The sequence below is a fragment of the Clavelina lepadiformis genome, chromosome 4 (genome assembly GCF_947623445.1).
Source record: "Clavelina lepadiformis chromosome 4, kaClaLepa1.1, whole genome shotgun sequence".
In the NCBI taxonomy this organism is placed as follows: Eukaryota; Metazoa; Chordata; class Ascidiacea; order Aplousobranchia; family Clavelinidae; genus Clavelina; species Clavelina lepadiformis.
In genome coordinates this window covers 20,993,935-21,012,777 of record NC_135243.1, presented here as the reverse complement: position 1 = coordinate 21,012,777, position 18,843 = coordinate 20,993,935, and the positions used below count along the sequence as shown (strand labels likewise).

Sequence of the window (18,843 nt, the reverse complement as noted above, 5' to 3'; positions counted from 1 at the left end):
AAAACATTTAACAGAATGAAATTATGGCTTATTACGATTGTAGATAGCTATAAACTGTATTTTATTATTCAACACCGCTTACAGAAGAAGGCAATGTTAAGACAGGTGAAATGCCACTGCTGTGTTTCGGTATGTTGTACCACACAAACTGTAAAGACTTAGCTAAAAGAGAGTACGTCAAAAGGTTTTTGTAGAAGGACTCTGCCATACTTATGCAAGACTTGTTTAATTTATTAGTTACTCCAAACTTACCTAGAATCGTTGAATTCTGAAGTATCTTTCATAAGTCAGTGAGTGGATTATGACTTATAAGCTGGATTGATAACTTTCATATTGGTGTTGTTGAGATGTTAGATAATGTTCATAAACTTCAATGTGGCACCCCCAAACCTTATGAAACTTATTTTTGCTTGTCATTTAAGTTCAAACTATTGCCTTTTTCAAATAGGTGAGACTATCTTCACACATCAAAATATTAAAACAAGCAAACCAGCCTAACTGCAGAACCTGTCAGGATTGTGCAACGATAGCCCACTTATGTAGGGTAATTTTAGAAGACTTTAATTTTACCAGTGTTATTATTTGCATGTTTTGTCCAACAGGCTTATTAGTAACTTAATGTGTGCGTAAACATAACCAAATGCTTCTGTGTTTGAGGCACTAAAGATTCTAACAAAACTTAACCTGGTGGATAAGTTTATCTCTGTGATATGTGACATGTCTGAGATTCATGCGATGTTGGATGCTAGCAACTCATTGAATATTGGAGCTGATTCTGCATTGTTGTTGGAAAAAAGTGTTTCTGTTAATATAAAAGAAAAGCTGAACTTGAAGTCGAAGCTGACTGCTGATCGGCAATTGCTTAAAACCATTGTGTCTCCTCAGCGGCAGTCCCAGAAGAGTAAAATAAAACTTGAACTTAGAAGCATTGTTAAGGAAATTGCAGCCAAGGTATGTTTGGTTTTGAATTTTAGTAAACATTTTTATTTTTAACACTTGGCATTTTTTACACGTCGTTGCACTCTGCGCAGGTTACATCTTCAGAAATCAATACAGAGGCTCATAAAGTTACCGCTGTTATTGCAACGCTTCTCGGTCGTAGTTCGTCGAAAATCGCCGCTTCCAGTAAAGAGACATCACAAGGCAGTTCAAAAGTCTTCACTGGTACGCCGTTGAAAACCTATTAAAATGCTCTTCTTCTTCCTTAAGTGTTTGTTTTGGTGGTTTTACATTGAAAAAGCTCAGTGAAATTTCACAATGATGACGTTTGATGTTTTTTATTGCTAGGTTCCTTTCCTGCTATGGATGATTTTTCATGCCAGAGATGTTACGAGTTACTTTATGATCCCGTCACTCTCCCCTGTGGTCACACCTTTTGCCAGTCCTGTCTTTGGATTTCGACAATGCAAAACTGTGTTGTGTGCAGCAAGCCTCTTAAGCAAGAAGAACTCAGATTGTATAGGTACATACAATTATATTATTCCAAATACCTGGCTGGTCGAAATATGTTAGATGGATGCCTGAGGAATGACAGTCGCTTACGCAAGATTGTTCTATTGTTTTTTTGTTAGGTTCAACATTGTACTGGTTCGCATATTGCAAAAATGGCATTCAGTGGAATACAAAGGAAGATCCCTAACTGAGAAAGGAATTAATCATTTAAGCAAACAAAACTATGGAGAAGCTGTCAAAGTGTTATCGGAAGCATTATCTTGTGGTAAGTTGAATTTGATAAATATTATATTTTTTGTAATCTGTATGTTTGTCCTGGAGATGTTCTTATCAGAGAAAACGTTTTGATTTTGTTTTGTCTTATCTTTGTATTTTTATTAGTTCCTGGAAGTCATATGGCTCTACTGCACAGAGCAAAAGCCTATTATTTTTTAAATCTTTTTGATGAAGCCCTGGAAGACATTTTTAAAGTTTGCCAACTTGCCCATGCTTGGCCAGAGGTGAGCCATAGGAAGTCAAATTTAAGATTTTTATGATTGTTACATATCTGTTGTAGATACAAATAAATTGTTCCCGAAAAAAAAATTATTTTATTTGTTATTTTTCAGGCGTATTATGTGAAAGGTGAGATTCTGTACAAGCTTGGCTGCGTAGAAGAAGCCTTGATTGCTTACTTTATTAGCTTAGTTCTTGAACCAAGCAAAGTTTGTTCGAGGAACAAAGTCAGAAAGGTACAATTACTGCCAGAAACCTTCTTCGTTTTTTTTTCTCAATGAAAATTTAACATTGAAATGTTTTTCGTAATCATTTAAAGTAAAAATTCTGATTAAACGGTTTGTGATTGAAATAGTGCCTTAAGTGGTAACTGTGTAAATACATGTATGAAACATGTGAATATATATATCTTTGTTCAACGCACTAGGCACAACACAAATCTGCTATTTATTTTTATTTCTGTTGTTTGCTTTGTCTAGTTAAGTTAACGTTAAAACCATTTTACCATTCATTTTCTGGTAAAAATTGATAAAACGGATGCAAACGTGGAAACTCTCACAGTGTTAAACTGGTTGAAATTTGTTCCACAGATACTTACCCAAATAATACACCACACTGAAGAGCGGGAAGAATCCGACTCAAAAAGCTTGCCACCTATCTGTAGATCACCTACAAATAAAAAACGCTCTCATGGGTCATGTAGCACCTCCCCCCCATATAAATTACCTTGCCACCTTTCGACTTCATCAAAAGATGTTGTTGGACTACTAGGTGCCTCTGACGTGTTTTGTGAAGGAGTTGGATCATCCAACGAGGTTGAAGAGAAAACGTTTAAATATTTACCACATGGTTATGCTTCTGAACTAAAAATCAAATCTGAAGACACCTGTGAGATGGGCTCATGCCTACTCCATTCCCACTTCCCTGTAGATATTTCCTATGAAGAAATTAGGATCAAATTAGAGCAAGAACCAGTCATTGACGAGAAAGGTAAATTTTTATGCTAACCTTGTTAACATTTTTTCAGAAAATACGTGCTGATAGTTAATAACGATTATATATGTCTTTTGCATTTTCGGAGACTTGTACAATGTAATATATTTTTCAGGCCAACTTATACCCGTCCATTTAACACCTGAATTGGAAAGTGAAATTGACAGACTTTTGTTCAACACTGAAAGTGCTGTAACCCGTGACTTACAGACAATTTGTAACATGTCCTTTAACAGAGAAGGTATTAGGACGTGAAGTTTCTTAATTTATGACAATTTCCATATGGTTCAATGGGTGAAATTAGCCTAGAATATCACCTTAATAACTTGTGCCTTAATGACTACTTGTGAAACCCTGACCCCTCCTGTGTGTTATTCTCTAACCCTATTTTCCTTGTTTCAGTGGCGGTTGGTGGTTTGTTAAGTATAAGCACCACAACATTGCAACGCAACGTGGATCAAACATTAATCGATGCCAGTGATTTCGAATGCAGTCTATGCATGAGATTGTTTTACGATCCAGTGTGTACCCCATGTGGCCACATTTTCTGCCTCCTCTGCATTGAAAGGTGTGCATCTATTACTAGCTTTGATTTCTTATTGTATAATATGATGATACCAAAAGATATCTGTAATGACACATAATTTGAATTTGTCAGACGTGACCTTGACCGCTTTTCATGATTATATAAGACTCTTACATAATCTTCTCATCGATTATGTTGCATAATCTAACTTTTTGAGGAGAGTACGCTTAAGAAGCAACAGCACATTGATGTTGCATAGCTTCACTTTATCTCTGTTTTATGTAACTTAACCGCAAAATTCAATAGCGCAGACGTCACTTGAGATCGTTGTTTGAAACAAGTTCTACCATTAACTTACCAATGCGCTTTGGTTGCCTATTTCGAGTCAATGGATAGTCATTTTAATTTTGTGTGTGTTTGAACCGATAGCGATACTACTATAATTATGAAGTAATGAGATTTTCACAAAAAAATGATCATTTCACTTCTTTTCATGAACTTGTAATTATATGAGTTACAAGTTCATGACACATCAACTGTTGTGAGTTTAAAGCTGATGGAAAAAATGGAATAACTTTTTACCCAAGCTTTTAAAGCATTGATGCTAAACTGATTGATTTTTACGCCCCAGGGCTACAGAAGGTGACAGTAGTGTTTACGTGATTTCTAAATGTTCGATAATGGCAGTCATCTTGCAAATTATAATTTAGTCAAAGCGACATTTAAAGAAAAAAACATGCTATGCTTCACCGGCTGTGAGCCTCATTATGTAAAGCAAGCCTATTCATATGTACATGCTCCATGGTGGCTTGAAAACTGTATTTAAAATATTTTATCACGGTAGGTGTTTGGATCACAACGCGCAGTGTCCCCTATGCAAACGTTCAATGCATCATTACATGGCAAACGCCGCCGAGTCAATGGAGAAGTTGCACCCCATCTGCGACTATGTGACCAAAAATATCATAAATCAGTATCTGGCCGTACAGCTTAAAGAAAGGCAACAACAACACGAAGAAGAAATAGAAGAACTAAAGTAAGATACGAATCCGCGTTTGGTTTTTGGGTGAGGCACGCTACACAATGCGGCCAGTTACATGCGAAGTTTTCGAATGCCTTGGTTTAGCAAGTAACATCGTGTTATCATTCTCATTCACAGCCAAGCCCAACCGATATTCGTGTGTACGATCGCCTTCCCTTCGGTCCCGTGTCCTTTGCACATATTTGAGCCAAGATATCGGCTGATGCTTCGAAGATGTTTGGAGCACAACGATAAGGAGTTCGGCATGTGTATGCCGGTGCCAGGGAAGCCGTAAGTTTGTTTTCTTTTTGTTCTTATGCAAGCTATTCAGATAAATTGTTCGAAACCCCACAACAGGATGATTTGCCCCCTCGTTTTTTATGCGTTTTGGTTGAATGTTAGTTTCGACATCAAAGCTCTAACTTACCGTTCTGATCTAAATGCAAGTTCTACTTCATATACCTAAACTCCTCAACCGCGTTGGACGCCTCCAGAAATTTTTGAATTTTCAAACTGCCAAAACTTACGCATATGTGGCCTTTCCAAAAGCGGTGCTCATTTGGAAACGGCCGTTTGGTTGTAAATCTTCAGGCTCAATTCACATGGAATATTGTCCAAATTAGGCACCACGAAGTCGGGACAATGTTAAAAGTTCGGGACGTCACGTTTTTCCTGGATGGCCGGTCGGTTGTGGATAGTGCGGGGTTTCGCCGATTCCGGACGTCGGATTGCCGGGTGCAGGATGGTTATAACGTCGCTAAAATCAAATTCATCGTCGATCGAAAAGAAGCGGACGTGGACATGATTGAGCAACAAATGACCGTGGTAAGTTGTAATTAGTTAATGATCAACTATACTTGGGTGTAATTAGTGACATGAATGTATGGCTAGGTACAGGTTTCGTGTTATTTTGCGGAGGCCGTTATAACAGATCACAGTTATTCCGTTGACAAATAACGTTGGAAATGTTTTTGTTACTTATTATAGCACGTTTATACCAGGTCCTATTGTATTAATAAACATTAATTACTAAACTTGGTAAACAAAAATGCAGTAGAGATTAACAGAATTATTAAGCCTCATTATCCTACTGTAATACGGTATCAAACATGCGGTTAAATAAAATAAAAACTTCAGGCCTTTGTATTGCGATTTTATTTCAACTTATTTGGCTACTTCAGCCATTTTACCAATGGTCGAGTGTTTCACACGACTGACCTTTATTTTCCACGAAGTGGCGCACCGCCGCAGGCTCATGTGTTACATAATGTTCGTTTCGCATCAGTGCCTACGTGCGATTGTTATGTAACAGTGCAAATAGCGTTGTCAAGCCTTTAACGCTTAAACTATCCGTTGTATAGTTTCGGTTAAATTTGAAAACTGGGAAATGTGCTGTAGCAAATTGGCCCCTTTCCAGATGAATTTCGATTGTTGGTTATTTGCGTTTAACATGAAATTACGATCTTAACTTCATGTTAATACAACAAACAACCAAACAATTTTACACCTTTAATGAGTTTGTAAAATCTGTTTACGCGTTTCTACTTCATAGAGCTGATTGTTTTTAAATTGACGTAATCCCAATTAATGGCAAGTTCTCATCGATAACAACCACGAAAATCAACTGGTGTTGTTGAGACGAAAACATCATGTCATAGCACATTTACCGTAACTACGTTGTTGATACTTGCTGCTAACTGATTGTAGTCAAATCATAAATATGTAACTATTACGCAACCATTTCTGAAAACATTTAACAAAACTACTAAAAATGTTATCGTCTACAGTAGACTCTAAACCACAGCTGTAGTGTTCCATGCGTTGATTACTGCGGATATGACGTCACAGCACTTAAAACAGCGCGGTGTATTCAAATGATCCTGATCATCGTTTTCACATATAAGTGCCGTTGAGTTAATTGCTTCCACAGTGTGGGAACGGTGCTGTATGATAAATACTGTTTTGGTGTTTTTAAATAAGCGGCTTGTTTTTTGCCTCACGTTCATCTGGAGCGTTTAGGTTTGTCACAAATTTGCACCATAGTTGGCTGGTGAAGGTCGAAATTTGGTTGTATAATACTGTGTTTAAGAACTGTTGTGGTGGCGAAATAAAACCTCTCCTCTCTTAGTTTTTATCGTCGCGTATTACAAACGGCTATAGCGATTTACAACACGTAGGCCACCTCAAGTGCGCAAACAATATCATTAACATAACATAACGTAATATTAATCGTTTGTGGCCATACATGTTCTGATCAGTCATTCCCCATCGTCGCACTTATCGCAATTATCCGTGTTGTCTGAGCTGAATAAAGTGCTAAATTGAACACTATTTGCCGTTGCATAATACCTTACGCAACGCGGCTCTACGTGGAGCAGTCGTGTTTGAAAAAGTTGTTTGAGAAAATTACGTAACATTTTCAACGACACATTTGCTCTGTAGGTCGGTCTTAATTCATTGAGTCATGCGCTGGTGATAATGACTTTAATATATTTCAAATGACCTACGAAAAAGATCGTAAACGTTTTCAATGTTATTAAGTGCTTGTGGTATCGACTAAAATACTAAATCGTCTGATTAATAATTGTTTTCGTTTCCACTCTCGAGTTCCTAAAACGCACGGGGCTTACAGCAGAAAAGACCTGGGTATTTCCATTTTTACGATGAAGATATAGGTTATATATGTTTGTTTAGTTTGATATTAGAAAGACAGGCTAGAGTCACAACACAGACAAATATCACTATTTTAAAACGGATTTCAATTCCTTGTAATTAATTACATTGTCTTAACCAAGTCATTAAACTCGAGTCTCCAAGCAAGAATTTACCGTTTAAAACTCAAGTCAAGTCGAGTCTTTTGGAAGAAGTGACCCGAGTCATTTGGCGAATAGGACTTGAGTTAAGTCGAGTCAATTGATACCTGAAGCCAAGCCATACCAAAAACAAAAACACTGTTTCTGTCAACAAGATACCTTTAAAAAGTTTGAAAACTTGCATTATTTTGCGGCCGTGAACGCATACAGTAGTTAAACAACGTTCATTTCAAGTCACACCTTAATGGTTTGGACGAAAGAAAAAAATCTTTTTACCTTAATACTAAAACCTAATCAACTAGGATCGAATCAATTCGGGTCTTTGCAAAAGTTGACTCAAGTCAAGTTGTTTAAGTTGTTTTTTAGAAAGGAATTAAGTCAAGTCTTTGTGAAAAGTGACTCGAGTTGGAATCGAGTCATTACGACCCAGAAATCAAAATTTTTATATCTCTATCAACGTATCAATTGAAGTTTTTAAGCAACTTAATGCTAAATAATTTTTGTTTTAAAAAAAAAAGGTTTACAACGATGCCGTGGAGTGGTTCACAAAGTTACCAGTGGACACAAGAACACGTATTAAAAGTCATTTTGGCGATTTCCCAGCTCAGGATAACAAAATTAATGTAAGTTTTGATTACTGTTCCCAGTTAGCTTAAACTAAGCTATTGGATAGGTTTTAATTCTATATTCCTTAGGTTTAGGCCCTTATTTTTTATATTATACAATTATAAAATATTATAATATTGTATAATACAATATATAGGTATTATACAATACGCCCGAGGCGACCACACGAGTCTATATTTGTATCCCTGTTATAAGCGATAACGCGCTGGAATTCGTCAGAGTTATGTAACAATCACCATCTTTTTGCTCACAGACAGAGAACGGGCCTGATTGGCTGTGGTGGGTTTTAGCAATTTTACCAGTTGAAGACCGCGTCAAGGCTACGATTCTGGGAAACGAAGACCTGCTCAAACGACTCGGTATTTTTCGCAAGATCTTTGCGATTCTGAAAAGGAGAAACACGGAGAGATGAAGTTCGAAGAAAAAATACATGGAATTTCTGTTTCTTTAAACTTCACCTTCGAGTGCGCTTGCGATAGCCGAAGGCGTAGCACAGTTGGCGGTGAGGAAGAAAGGCTGTGTGTACACTATGGGATCGCCATCCTTCGCAAGAGGAAAATGTTGGTTGTCTGTGAATTTGAGTGCGCCTGTGAATCACATTTCCAAACGTTTGCTCACACTCTTGCCGGTATTTACCACGATACTTCGCTTATCGAAAACAAGTTTTTGTAAATATGAACTTTGTTTCCTTTTATTTTGCCGAAAATAATGTTTAAGGCTGCAGAATGTTTTTTAACTTATTTTTACGCTTGCTTGCACTTTGTGGCAAAACTGGGTGATGTTTCTCTTATGTTTCATATTTTTTCGCCGCTTTTGTTATTATTTCAAAAGTACCTGCTGCGTACCCCTCAGATTGAAATTTTGCGCCGCATGTGCATATTGGCGGACCAAAGGTACAGCAAATCAAAATTACACACAATTTCATTTACGTACATTTGCATACATTATACAAAAATAATGCAATATATATCGATCTTATCCCTTCTATATGTTTTTTGTTCTTCTTCAAACGTTAAGCGAACGCTTTTCCGTGATTTGTGTTGTATACAGTATTGTTATTGTATATTGTCAATTAAATTAATTCGCCAAAGAAACAAACTCGTGGCATGTCAATAAAGAGCGTTATCAGTCACCTACAAAACAGTTGGCAGAGCATTCACGTGCAAGTTAAAAAACAAGCTGCCGGTTAAAAAGCTCAACGCTGCCAAACATGTCAGTGTTTTTTGTGTATAATAAAATAGTATTATAAATTTCCCTGCTGTAGTTATATTAATTGCAACAGTTGGTTATAAAAGGCAAACAATTAAGCTTTCCGCTTGCCTTCTATTCAAGGGACAAACAGCTTGTATCTTGTTCAAACCAGTTAAATCCACTTGAGATGAAGCTTAGTCTATATGAGGGCGAGTCTTACGAAAACAACTTTTCTTACGTAAACAGATTACCTTGTTGTTGTTCAACGGTGATCGATGATAGCTACTGTTTATGCTCTCGTTTCATCCCACTCGTTTGGAATCCTGTTTTTGCTTGTTTCGCAAATTTTCGTAAAACATTGCTTAATGACGACATCTAGCGATAACTTGTTTAACGTGAAAACACTTTAGATATACTTCGGGTTTCGGCAAGCATTACGCCATATATATGTTGTTGACCTGTTTCTAATCCTCAACTGCGGCCATTACTGTAACCAAGTCATTTTCTTAGGACTCGAGTCAAGTCAAGTCATTTGTGAAGTTGACTTAAGTCAAATCGAGTCAAATTACTAATTGGATCAAGTCAAGGCACACCTCCAATGACCATCTATGTGCCTCCCAGTCTTAAAGTCGACTGACTCGAAATGCGAACTGTGAAGTGTACAATACAATGGCGGAAAATACACTGACTTTTTCGGCAAATAGCGTTGTATACTGCCGATAGGTAGTGGACTTGGTGCCGGTGGCGACCGCTACAAGCCTGCCTCTCCTCTTCAAGTCATTCCGATGGTAAATATTTTGATACTATAACCACGTGGTAGCGTTCGAAATTAAAGTTTTATTAGTTGCATGTAGTCCCAATGACGTTTATTTTGCCATTTTTTATTTGTTTTATCAATTTCATATTCTTGTTTTCAAATCTTTCGTTTAGATTTTTATATAATTTTGTCAATTTAGAGGGGATTTACCGTTTGCCGGTGCAAGATGTGCCCAACTCCAACGGTGAAACATAGACAAAATGTTAAATAGCCTAAGAACTTGCTTTATGATTTATGCTAGCCTGCCAAATGGCAATTAGACCGGCGGTATATGTGTTTCTTGCCTTTATGTAATCGATATCGATAATGCGTAAAGTGTAGGTCTAATGTCGAAGGTACTGGTAACCTACAGTACGACTTGGCCTTGACGCCCGCGTCCACACCTATAAAAGAATTGCAGAAAGGCTGGAAGGCCGACTGGCGAAACTATTCTGAAATTCACAGTAAAACTAGCCTACACAACGTGCCGACAACACACTGACTTCTGAGACATGCTTGAAAGTTTCGCGTTTTCTCTGTTTGCCTTATGAGTGTGTTTTGCACACTTTCCTTTTGGCAGTCGAATTGTTTAAGTTTATAATTAAGATACTTTTGAAAACCTGCTTGAACATCCCTTCATTGCAAGAAAACTATATAACAACGACAGATTGGATTTTTTGCATGTACAGAAAATCAAGCATGTCATTTATCTATCGTTTTATCACAAGTCACAACTAAGTATACATTGTTTCAACTATTGTATTTACTTAATTTTATAAGCCACGATTTATATGCTTTGTTCTGTTCAGTCTTAGAAAATTACGCAGTCCGGTGCAATAAAGAACTTACATTCCATACTGGTACTAGACTGACAATATTGTGGCTCGTGTTCGATACCCAGTGGCTCAGCCTTTGTAATGGTCTTGGGCAAGGTATTAATGACGCTTGCTCCTGTTCATTGGTCCTGATAAACAAACTCTTCTAAATTTGAGCAATCTGTACGACATGAAAAACAATGTGTGACAGTTGGAACGAGAACAAAGGCTATAGCTCGAGCGATGAGGAATGATCGCCAAGCTTATGTGCAAAATTTTCTTCGGTCCGAGAAAAAAGGTTATCGTACCACACCAAGCTATTGGTAGCTTAGAATAGACTGGTACTTTGATGAAAGTATTGAAGTAAGGAGACCTTATTGCAGACATTTTGATATGACCAGTAGACTGGTAGAAGATTTACTCTACTATATTAACAAAGTGATGTGCACCAGACGTGTTCGGTGACCAGAATAGTCATACGGTGCATAAACTAAAGTTGTTACTGAGGTACATAAATTTAATTTGCTTTTATGCTGCACGTGCATTGTTTCATAAATGTTTGAACAGTTTTGCGGCAATACTTAGTGGATATCCCTGAAACATAGCACTAGCTGGTACCGCAGCCTTTGGATTAGAAACTAAAATCCAGTGGCTTTCCGCTGAAATTTTATAACAGGAAACCAAGCAAACTTTTTATACCTAGTGGAATATGGGAGTATATACATATTAAAAGTATTACTATTTACGAATGTATTTTTTTAAGTCGGATTTTTGAAATAGTTGGAAATGCACATTAACAAATTGACTGCCAACAATGAGAAAACTCGTAGTAGAAAAGCTGGTCCTCACTGCCAATGTTATCTGGTGGTTATTATTATCGGAAAAAAGCTCGGGAAACACTGACCTAGCCACTGAATTAAAATATTCGAGTTTATTGTCTTTTCGTGGGAAATATAGCCGTGCTTGGCATTTGCAACAAAAATGGAATATATACCCCCGGCCACAGAAACAAACATTTTTATGGTGAAATTTTAGGAGACTCAAACAAAGCGAATATTGCTTGTCGCCTGGGACCACCACATAGGTGAATAATACTTGGCAATCAACATGTCTTGAGCGTGCGTGAGCCACACTTTCCACTCCGCAGGATAAAATGACTTGCTGTAGTCTCTGGCTGTTAGAAATAAGAAGATTGTGTAAAATTCATCTAACCTATTTAGCTACATATCAGCAGTAGGAATTTGGCACACAGTGCTGTGTTGAAAGCTAGGTTTTATTTGCTTTTGTCATAGAAAACTTAAGACACATCGCTGTATTTAATGAATCAATCAGAAGAAATTCATGATTCAAGTCTGTCTACGGATGTGTCATGTTTAGAACAAAGTTTATCAAGGATAAATTTTGGCACATGCAAGCATATCCATGACCTTCCATATTCCATTCTTCTCAAGGTAACTATGCGTTTTCGATGAAGTATGTATGTATTTGCCAATTTATGCCCAATATCCAGATATAGAGTATTGAGGGTTAAATATTTATGTCCTAACTTTCTCCTATTCTATCCTCATGTGGGCAGTTGTTTAGTTGATGCTGGTAAAGTGACTATTTTGCATGAAATCAGATTGTGTTGATAGATTCTATAAGACATTTTTATAAGATTCTAAACAAATGTTCTTAAATACTTTCACAAACTTGAGTTTCACATCCTGGTTTCTATTTTTGCTCAGAGAAAGAGTGTTATTGCAAAGAGAACTAATTGTAATTGTCAGATATATATGGAATCTTTAAAGAAGAATTAAGTATTTTATTTGCCTCATAAAATCAACTGTCTATCACTAATTCCACTTTACTGTATGTTTGTTCATTTTATATATATATAGCTTAACTTGAACATCATGCCAATCTAAAGCAAGTGTCGAACCCCCAAATTTAAAGTATCGTAATTTATGTAAGATGTATCATACTGTTACCAAAATTTAGATTCTCATAGTTACTTTTTTAATTGCAAGTTATGTTATGCAGATATTTTCCTACCTCACAGTTGAGGATAGAGTGTTGGACGCCTGTTTGGTCTCCAAATATTGGTATCAGATTTGCTTTGATGGTAAATTCTGGCAAAAGATCGATTTTGAAGACCGAAAGGTGAGGTTTGTTTACGTTTAAATGTAATCGGATAGCAAGCAAATTGTGTAAGGCATGATAGATTAATTTCATTTATTTCCCAAAGTCTGTGATTTTCTTTTCTTTGCAGGCTGTATCCGATGATATATTGGAAAAGTCTGCAAGGCACAGCGATAATGTAACAAACTTATCTCTACTTGATTGCGGTAGTACCTTAGTTACGCCAAAAGGAATAATCCGCTTCTCAGAACTATGCCCCAACTTACAAGAGCTAGACTTGAAAAAGTAAATTTAAATTTTAACTATTGAACATAAGATTTTATGTTTTAGGCTTAAGTTTCTGAAATTAAGCTTAACATAAAAAACTTCTGTGCCTACATTTAAAGTGATCTCTAGATATAAATTGTGTGTAATTCGGCAAGAATTTGTGATTTTATTTAGACTGGTACTTGTAGATTTTGTATCTATATTTCCTATTGTGATGAGATAATCATGGATTGACCAGTGACAGTTTGTAATGTATCTTAGCGATTCCTACTCCTAGTACAGTGCTGCTTGACAGAAACTTTGTTCAATGCCATTGCTTTCATAGTAGCGGTACTGTATTTGAGCACTGTATTGTAATATTTTTTGGAAGGCTGAACTTATTACCTACCAGTCCATGTTTAGATATTTTTTCCATAATTAAAGTTTTATTTTCTAGTACTTTTATTCCGTCACAATTGGAAATATAGTAATTCAGTGATGTGTGCCTTGAATTAAATTTATGTGTCTTCACCTTGAACAGAAAAAAATAAGTTTGAAACTCTCCTTGACCATCTTATTATCGTAGATAACTTGCATTGTATGTGAATTTTGCTAAGGTTACATTTTAAATTATTTCATGTGTATAAATAGAGTCAATATTATGATCATATTTTCCTTTGAACCTATTTTTGCTATTTAGGAATACAATAATATGCATATACTAATTGTAGTGACGCTAAACTTGGATAGATTATGTTTTGTTTAAATATTTTCACGTTATATTTCGACTTTGTTTAATGTCTTCTTCGAATTTTACCTTTAATCATTTTAGTGCAATGCAAGGTCATGTTGGTGATGATGCAATTGATGTTATTGCTTCAAACTGCACAAAACTTCGACATTTGAACGTTGATACCCACCAACTTACTGACGAAGCTTTAAAGAGTGTAAGATTTTATCTGATGCTCTGTTTTTACTTCATTCACTGTACTGGTTTTCAACAAATCAACCACATTTTGTTTTGTGTTAAAGTTTGCAAAGCACTTACCAGATCTTGAACATTTAAATATCAATCAAAATCGAACCATAACTGATGATGGAGTTATACCATTGGTCAAGCATTGCAAGAAATTGAAAGAACTTATTATGAGCCAAATTCCAGGAGTGAGTTTTCAAATCTTTTGTCTTATACTAGATAGAGGTTCAGGTACGTTCATTGATAAGGATAAAATTAACCATCCAAACTGATTGTCTCACAGTGTAAATAAATTTATATATCATTGTATCAATTAGTTTTGTCGTTCACAAAAACATATTTTGCCAAAAATATTGACTTTCAATCATACTGATATAAAGATATTGACATAATTATTTAGAGAATCTCTATGTAGATACCGTTCCGTCATTTTCCTCATGTCAGTTTATAATTTTATTTGCATAGTTCTGGCAAATAGAATATCAAAATTTTCATCGGTGTCTTGTGTCACTTTGAATGATGACCTTAACACGTTGTGAAAAGGTTACCTCATTATGTCACAACATATTTTCGTTTACAATATTAGTTGTGCAATAAATCTTGAAGTCACGTCTGAATTATTTCTGTAGGTTACTGGCAAAAGCATCACTGCATTAGGTGAGCGGGAAAAGAAGAATCCAGTCATGGAGAAATTAAACATCGCAATCACCGGTGTTGTAAGCAAAGATATTATCCCACTTAAGTACGTCACAAACCTCACATTCTTGGATTTAACTCGGTGTAGGGGCCTCTGCTATGAACATCTGGTTCATGTGCTGACAAGCTGCCGAAAACTGAAGATATTTCACGCTACAAGCGTTGATTTGTTCGACGATAAGTGAGTGTTGAGTTCCATGATTATTAAGTTATGAGCCGGAAGATATTTACAACAACGTAGTGACCTGTAATAAAGTTTTGGTCTTTATGAGATAAGTTGTATTTCAGTTGCTTGTTTTTATATGATTTGTGAATTATTTCAAAACATGTTTACACTACATGTATAAACTTGTTGCACAATGTCGATGGAGGAAATGTGCTTTGTTTTGGATTGTTATGCTGTAAATGGGAACCAGCTAACTAATCATTTCTGAATTGCTTATAAGTATTACGCAATGGTTATTTGGTCAAAATCCAATAGGTTGCCGCATTACCATGGTGGTTACATTATAATTATCTCATGAACACTTTGTCATTGCGTAGATGTGTTGAATTAGCTGTGAAAAATCTGAAGAATCTTGGATTTGTTTATTTCGGCTCGATGAAAATTACCGATGTAGGTAGGTTAGCATTCCAGATGAATCATAAACGGTTTGTTTAATCCATATATCTTCCAATACACCCACCTGCAGTTTTCCAGTGGTTAAGTATTTACTGTTACAGGTATGGATTATCTGGCCAAATATGGCAAAAACCTTTACAAGATTAATGTCCCCTACACTGGAGTGACTCACAAAGGGGCGGAGAACGTGTGCAAGAACCTCCCCAAGTTGAGACATGTTGGCATGACAAGATGCGATTCAGTAAGTCGTTATCTTATAATGTTGATATTAAAAAATTACTGAAAGTGGAGACTAATGTTGTATTATCATATGTTGTATACCAGCGAACTTTTTGAGCCTTTGAGCTACTTTTGCAAAGTCACAACAAAATGATCGACTAGCTAAAAAACTACCGTACCAAATGCTAGTTATTTTACGTTTTTACCTGCTTAGTAGGTTTAGCACATAAAATATTCAACAATTTTGGCTCAAACAAACTTTAAAAAACAAAGGAACCGCTTCTTTGTTTGAAAAATAAAACATTTAAATAAGTTAAGAATGATAGACGTTTTGGGGGCCCTTGTTGTATAGAATCCTAACATGAAAACACTTTTTGTGTTGTCATGCTTTCAAGATGATCAGTATCAAGTCATAATATTTACTGAGTATGATATATTTTTCTTTTCTTGTACTTGCTGAATTAAGCTGAAAATTTACAATAACTTTAAAGGCAGATGAAGACGAATTAGAATTACTTGTACAACGCTACCCGCATATTTCCTTTTCCACTTTCCGTCAAGACGCCAAACGAATGCTCATGCGAGCTGGCAAGTGGCACGAAGATGAAGTCGGCATCGTCACCAAAGAACTCATTATGCAAAAACTTTGTGGATCTCCGCCGCCCCCACGAAGAAAACCACGGCGCTTAATTGGCACCGGAGGAAAAATCGAATACATCACGATCAAGATGTGATTTATGTTGCTGTTTCTTTTTTAGTTTTTTTTCTACTCTGAGGAAGTTTGCTGTAAGCGACAGCGTCAAACATGTGAAAGAATTTAGAAGAAATTCGATAACCGTTATTACAACTTTGTTTCCAATTCCAGTATAATTTATAGATTATTTCAAAGTATTACTTCGAAAGTTCCCAATATATTTTAAATTCAAAATTGGTAAAAAATCATCCTAAGTTACATACTGTATTGATATAATACTTCATATTTTTGTGTTGTTTAAAATGTGCTAAGATCTTTTTTGAATTTATTCTATTCACAGTTAATTAAGTTAATCAACTCTTTTCGAAAGCTTTTCGTAAAATCGTATTTTATCAATGGCAATTTTGACAATCGTCATATAATACTGTGAGAAAATTATGGAAATTGTAATTTAAGAATGTTTCGCAAATAGGTGACAAAGCTATTTATTCGATGTCAAACTTTCGCTGATTACATGTTGTAGACCTTAAATCTCTCAAATCTTAAGTTATTGAAGCTTATAGTTTGAGGGAAATTCTGGTGAATGGTCGATGTAGTGGTAATTAGCATTTGCAATAATAACCATTGCTAGACCTCGTATCGAGGTTTCAAGCTTTGGTCTTGAGTTAAGTAAACTTTGCAAATCTGCTGGCTTTTAGATTAGTCTGCAATGAATTGTTTACCAATGTCGCTTTTGTTTCTTATAATCAACAATATAACAACAGAACAGAACGAGCTTATTTTGCATTGCGCAATTTTGTAATTTTTGTCGTATTCTGATTTTTAGTCATAGCTGTATTAAAAGGAACATCTCGTCTTTGTTTTATTTAATTTCCTGTGTTGCGTCATGAAAATGTTCAAAATGCATATTTTGAAGGCAGAAAAAAAATACCCAATGAACTGTTTTCATCCAGGGTCAGGTGCAGATATTCTTACAACCCAGCATGAAGTTAGCAACCGGTTTCCTGATTGCTTATTCTCCATTGAAAACGTGAATTTAGTGGTTTGCTGCTTTTAAGAATGTGAAGGCGCCGTATATGCTTGTATAAAGGTCTAATTTCTTTGTTTATTTTATTATGAGGTGGAATAACTAAAAATGCAATTAATCGAGAAATCCCACATGGGGCTCCCTGAAATTTTGCACGTCACTTAGGTAGGCTATGTTTTATGCTATTACACAATGAAATCCTAATAAAATCAAATATCTTTAACTCTCGCAATTTGGAATTTTAAATTCACGATTGCAATTTTGGGCCCAACAATCATTCACTTATACTTTAGCACTTATACATCATTGGACTGGCTACAACATTAAATGAAATTATAAGCCAGACCATTTACTAGCCACGCTAATAACGATTGTGATGCATGGATCACCAGGCTAATCATTACTGGCGATTCAACATTTGCAGATAGATAATTGAGATTGCCGTAAAAAGTTAATATTGGTTTAGGTTGGTAATGTACAAGACAACTTGCTTTACTGCGTTTAACAATGAGATGTCACATGATCGCCATTAGCTATAACATCAAAAGTAACAAAGAAAGTCTTCCTTCAACCTATCATACTGGATCGAGCTTGGTTCAGTTTTGCATCATTTTAATTCCCTGCACCAGGTATGTCCAACCTTTTATTATAATGGGCCGCATTGTCACTTGAAATAATTGAATGGGCCGCAGAAACTATTAAATTTCAAGGAAAATGGGTACATAAAGAAACAATTAAAAACCATTAATTTCATCTTTGAAAATAGAAACAAATAACACACACATAGAAAGAAATAAATATTTATTTCTACAATACAAAGTCAATGAGATTATGGACATTGTTTTTCAGCTATGATGTTGTTAACATTTTCATTAAAGGACGTTTTGATTCTTAGGATGTTTGCTAAGTGTTTGTCGGTCAGTCTGTTTCTTTCTTCAGTTTTGATGTTTTTCATCGATGAAAATAACTGCTCGCAACAATATGTGCTGCCCCACACGTAAAATAATTTTCTGGACAAATTAACTACTTTGTTGAATTCATTACCTGAATGTAATTCTGCTTTAATTGCTTTAATTCTTTTAATTCGAGTGCTGCTTGAATGTGCTTCGAGTCTTATAGTTATATAAAAATCCTGTTGCTACCGTACTATACTATTACTGTGCCCCTAAAAGCAGACTGGTACATTTTAATTAGGCTAAGATTCAAAGTTGAAAATACTACTTTTGGATTGAAAATGACTAGCGGGCCACACAAAAATCTCAGGCGGACCGCAGGTTGGACATTCCTGCCCTACACCATTTTTGCAATCTCTTTTTTCTTTTCTTACTTCTTTGATTTATTTTTAATTGTACAAGACTGGCAACTTTTCTATCCTATTTGCATTGTTGTATTTTATAGATAAAAGCCAGGCGTTGTTATGTAAAACTAAAAAATAAATTGGTTGTGAATCCTGGATCTGAAAAGATTAAATTACATACAATGTGATAATTAGCTCAATTACGTTAGTTTAAAT

General features: G+C 35.7%; 2 protein-coding genes across 2 annotated transcripts; both read left to right on the top strand.

Annotated features, from left to right (window-relative positions):
- Positions 1-461: 461 nt before the first annotated feature.
- LOC143451380 (LON peptidase N-terminal domain and RING finger protein 3-like) lies at positions 462-9,025 on the top strand. The gene is made up of 14 exons (XM_076951875.1): positions 462-951; positions 1,032-1,164; positions 1,288-1,462; positions 1,572-1,717; positions 1,834-1,952; positions 2,061-2,183; positions 2,538-2,937; positions 3,056-3,181; positions 3,343-3,508; positions 4,311-4,502; positions 4,626-4,778; positions 5,111-5,312; positions 7,819-7,923; positions 8,181-9,025. Exons 1-14 carry the CDS (start codon positions 718-720, stop codon positions 8,337-8,339), a joined length of 2,433 nt encoding a protein of 810 aa, XP_076807990.1. The 5' UTR covers positions 462-717; the 3' UTR covers positions 8,340-9,025.
- A 1,116-nt stretch (positions 9,026-10,141) lies between these two features.
- On the top strand, positions 10,142-17,250 carry LOC143451381 (F-box/LRR-repeat protein 17-like). The gene is made up of 9 exons (XM_076951876.1): positions 10,142-12,180; positions 12,752-12,871; positions 12,981-13,135; positions 13,929-14,043; positions 14,129-14,260; positions 14,702-14,949; positions 15,312-15,388; positions 15,492-15,631; positions 16,101-17,250. Exons 1-9 carry the CDS (start codon positions 12,049-12,051, stop codon positions 16,341-16,343), a joined length of 1,362 nt encoding a protein of 453 aa, XP_076807991.1. The 5' UTR covers positions 10,142-12,048; the 3' UTR covers positions 16,344-17,250.
- The last annotated feature ends 1,593 nt before the right edge of the window (positions 17,251-18,843 follow it).

Excerpts from the sequence above, each read along its gene's own strand:
- LOC143451381 (XM_076951876.1), top strand. The coding sequence starts at position 12,049 with ATGAATCAATCAGAAGAAATTCATGATTCAAGTCTGTCTACGGATGTG. Across the intron at positions 14,261-14,701 it reads TTATGAGCCAAATTCCAGGA|GTTACTGGCAAAAGCATCAC; the intron begins GTGAGTTTTCAA and ends TTATTTCTGTAG. Across the intron at positions 15,389-15,491 it reads GATGAAAATTACCGATGTAG|GTATGGATTATCTGGCCAAA; the intron begins GTAGGTTAGCAT and ends TTACTGTTACAG.
- LOC143451380 (XM_076951875.1), top strand. The coding sequence starts at position 718 with ATGTCTGAGATTCATGCGATGTTGGATGCTAGCAACTCATTGAATATT. Across the intron at positions 1,463-1,571 it reads GAAGAACTCAGATTGTATAG|GTTCAACATTGTACTGGTTC; the intron begins GTACATACAATT and ends TTTTTTTGTTAG. Across the intron at positions 5,313-7,818 it reads TTGAGCAACAAATGACCGTG|GTTTACAACGATGCCGTGGA; the intron begins GTAAGTTGTAAT and ends TAAAAAAAAAAG.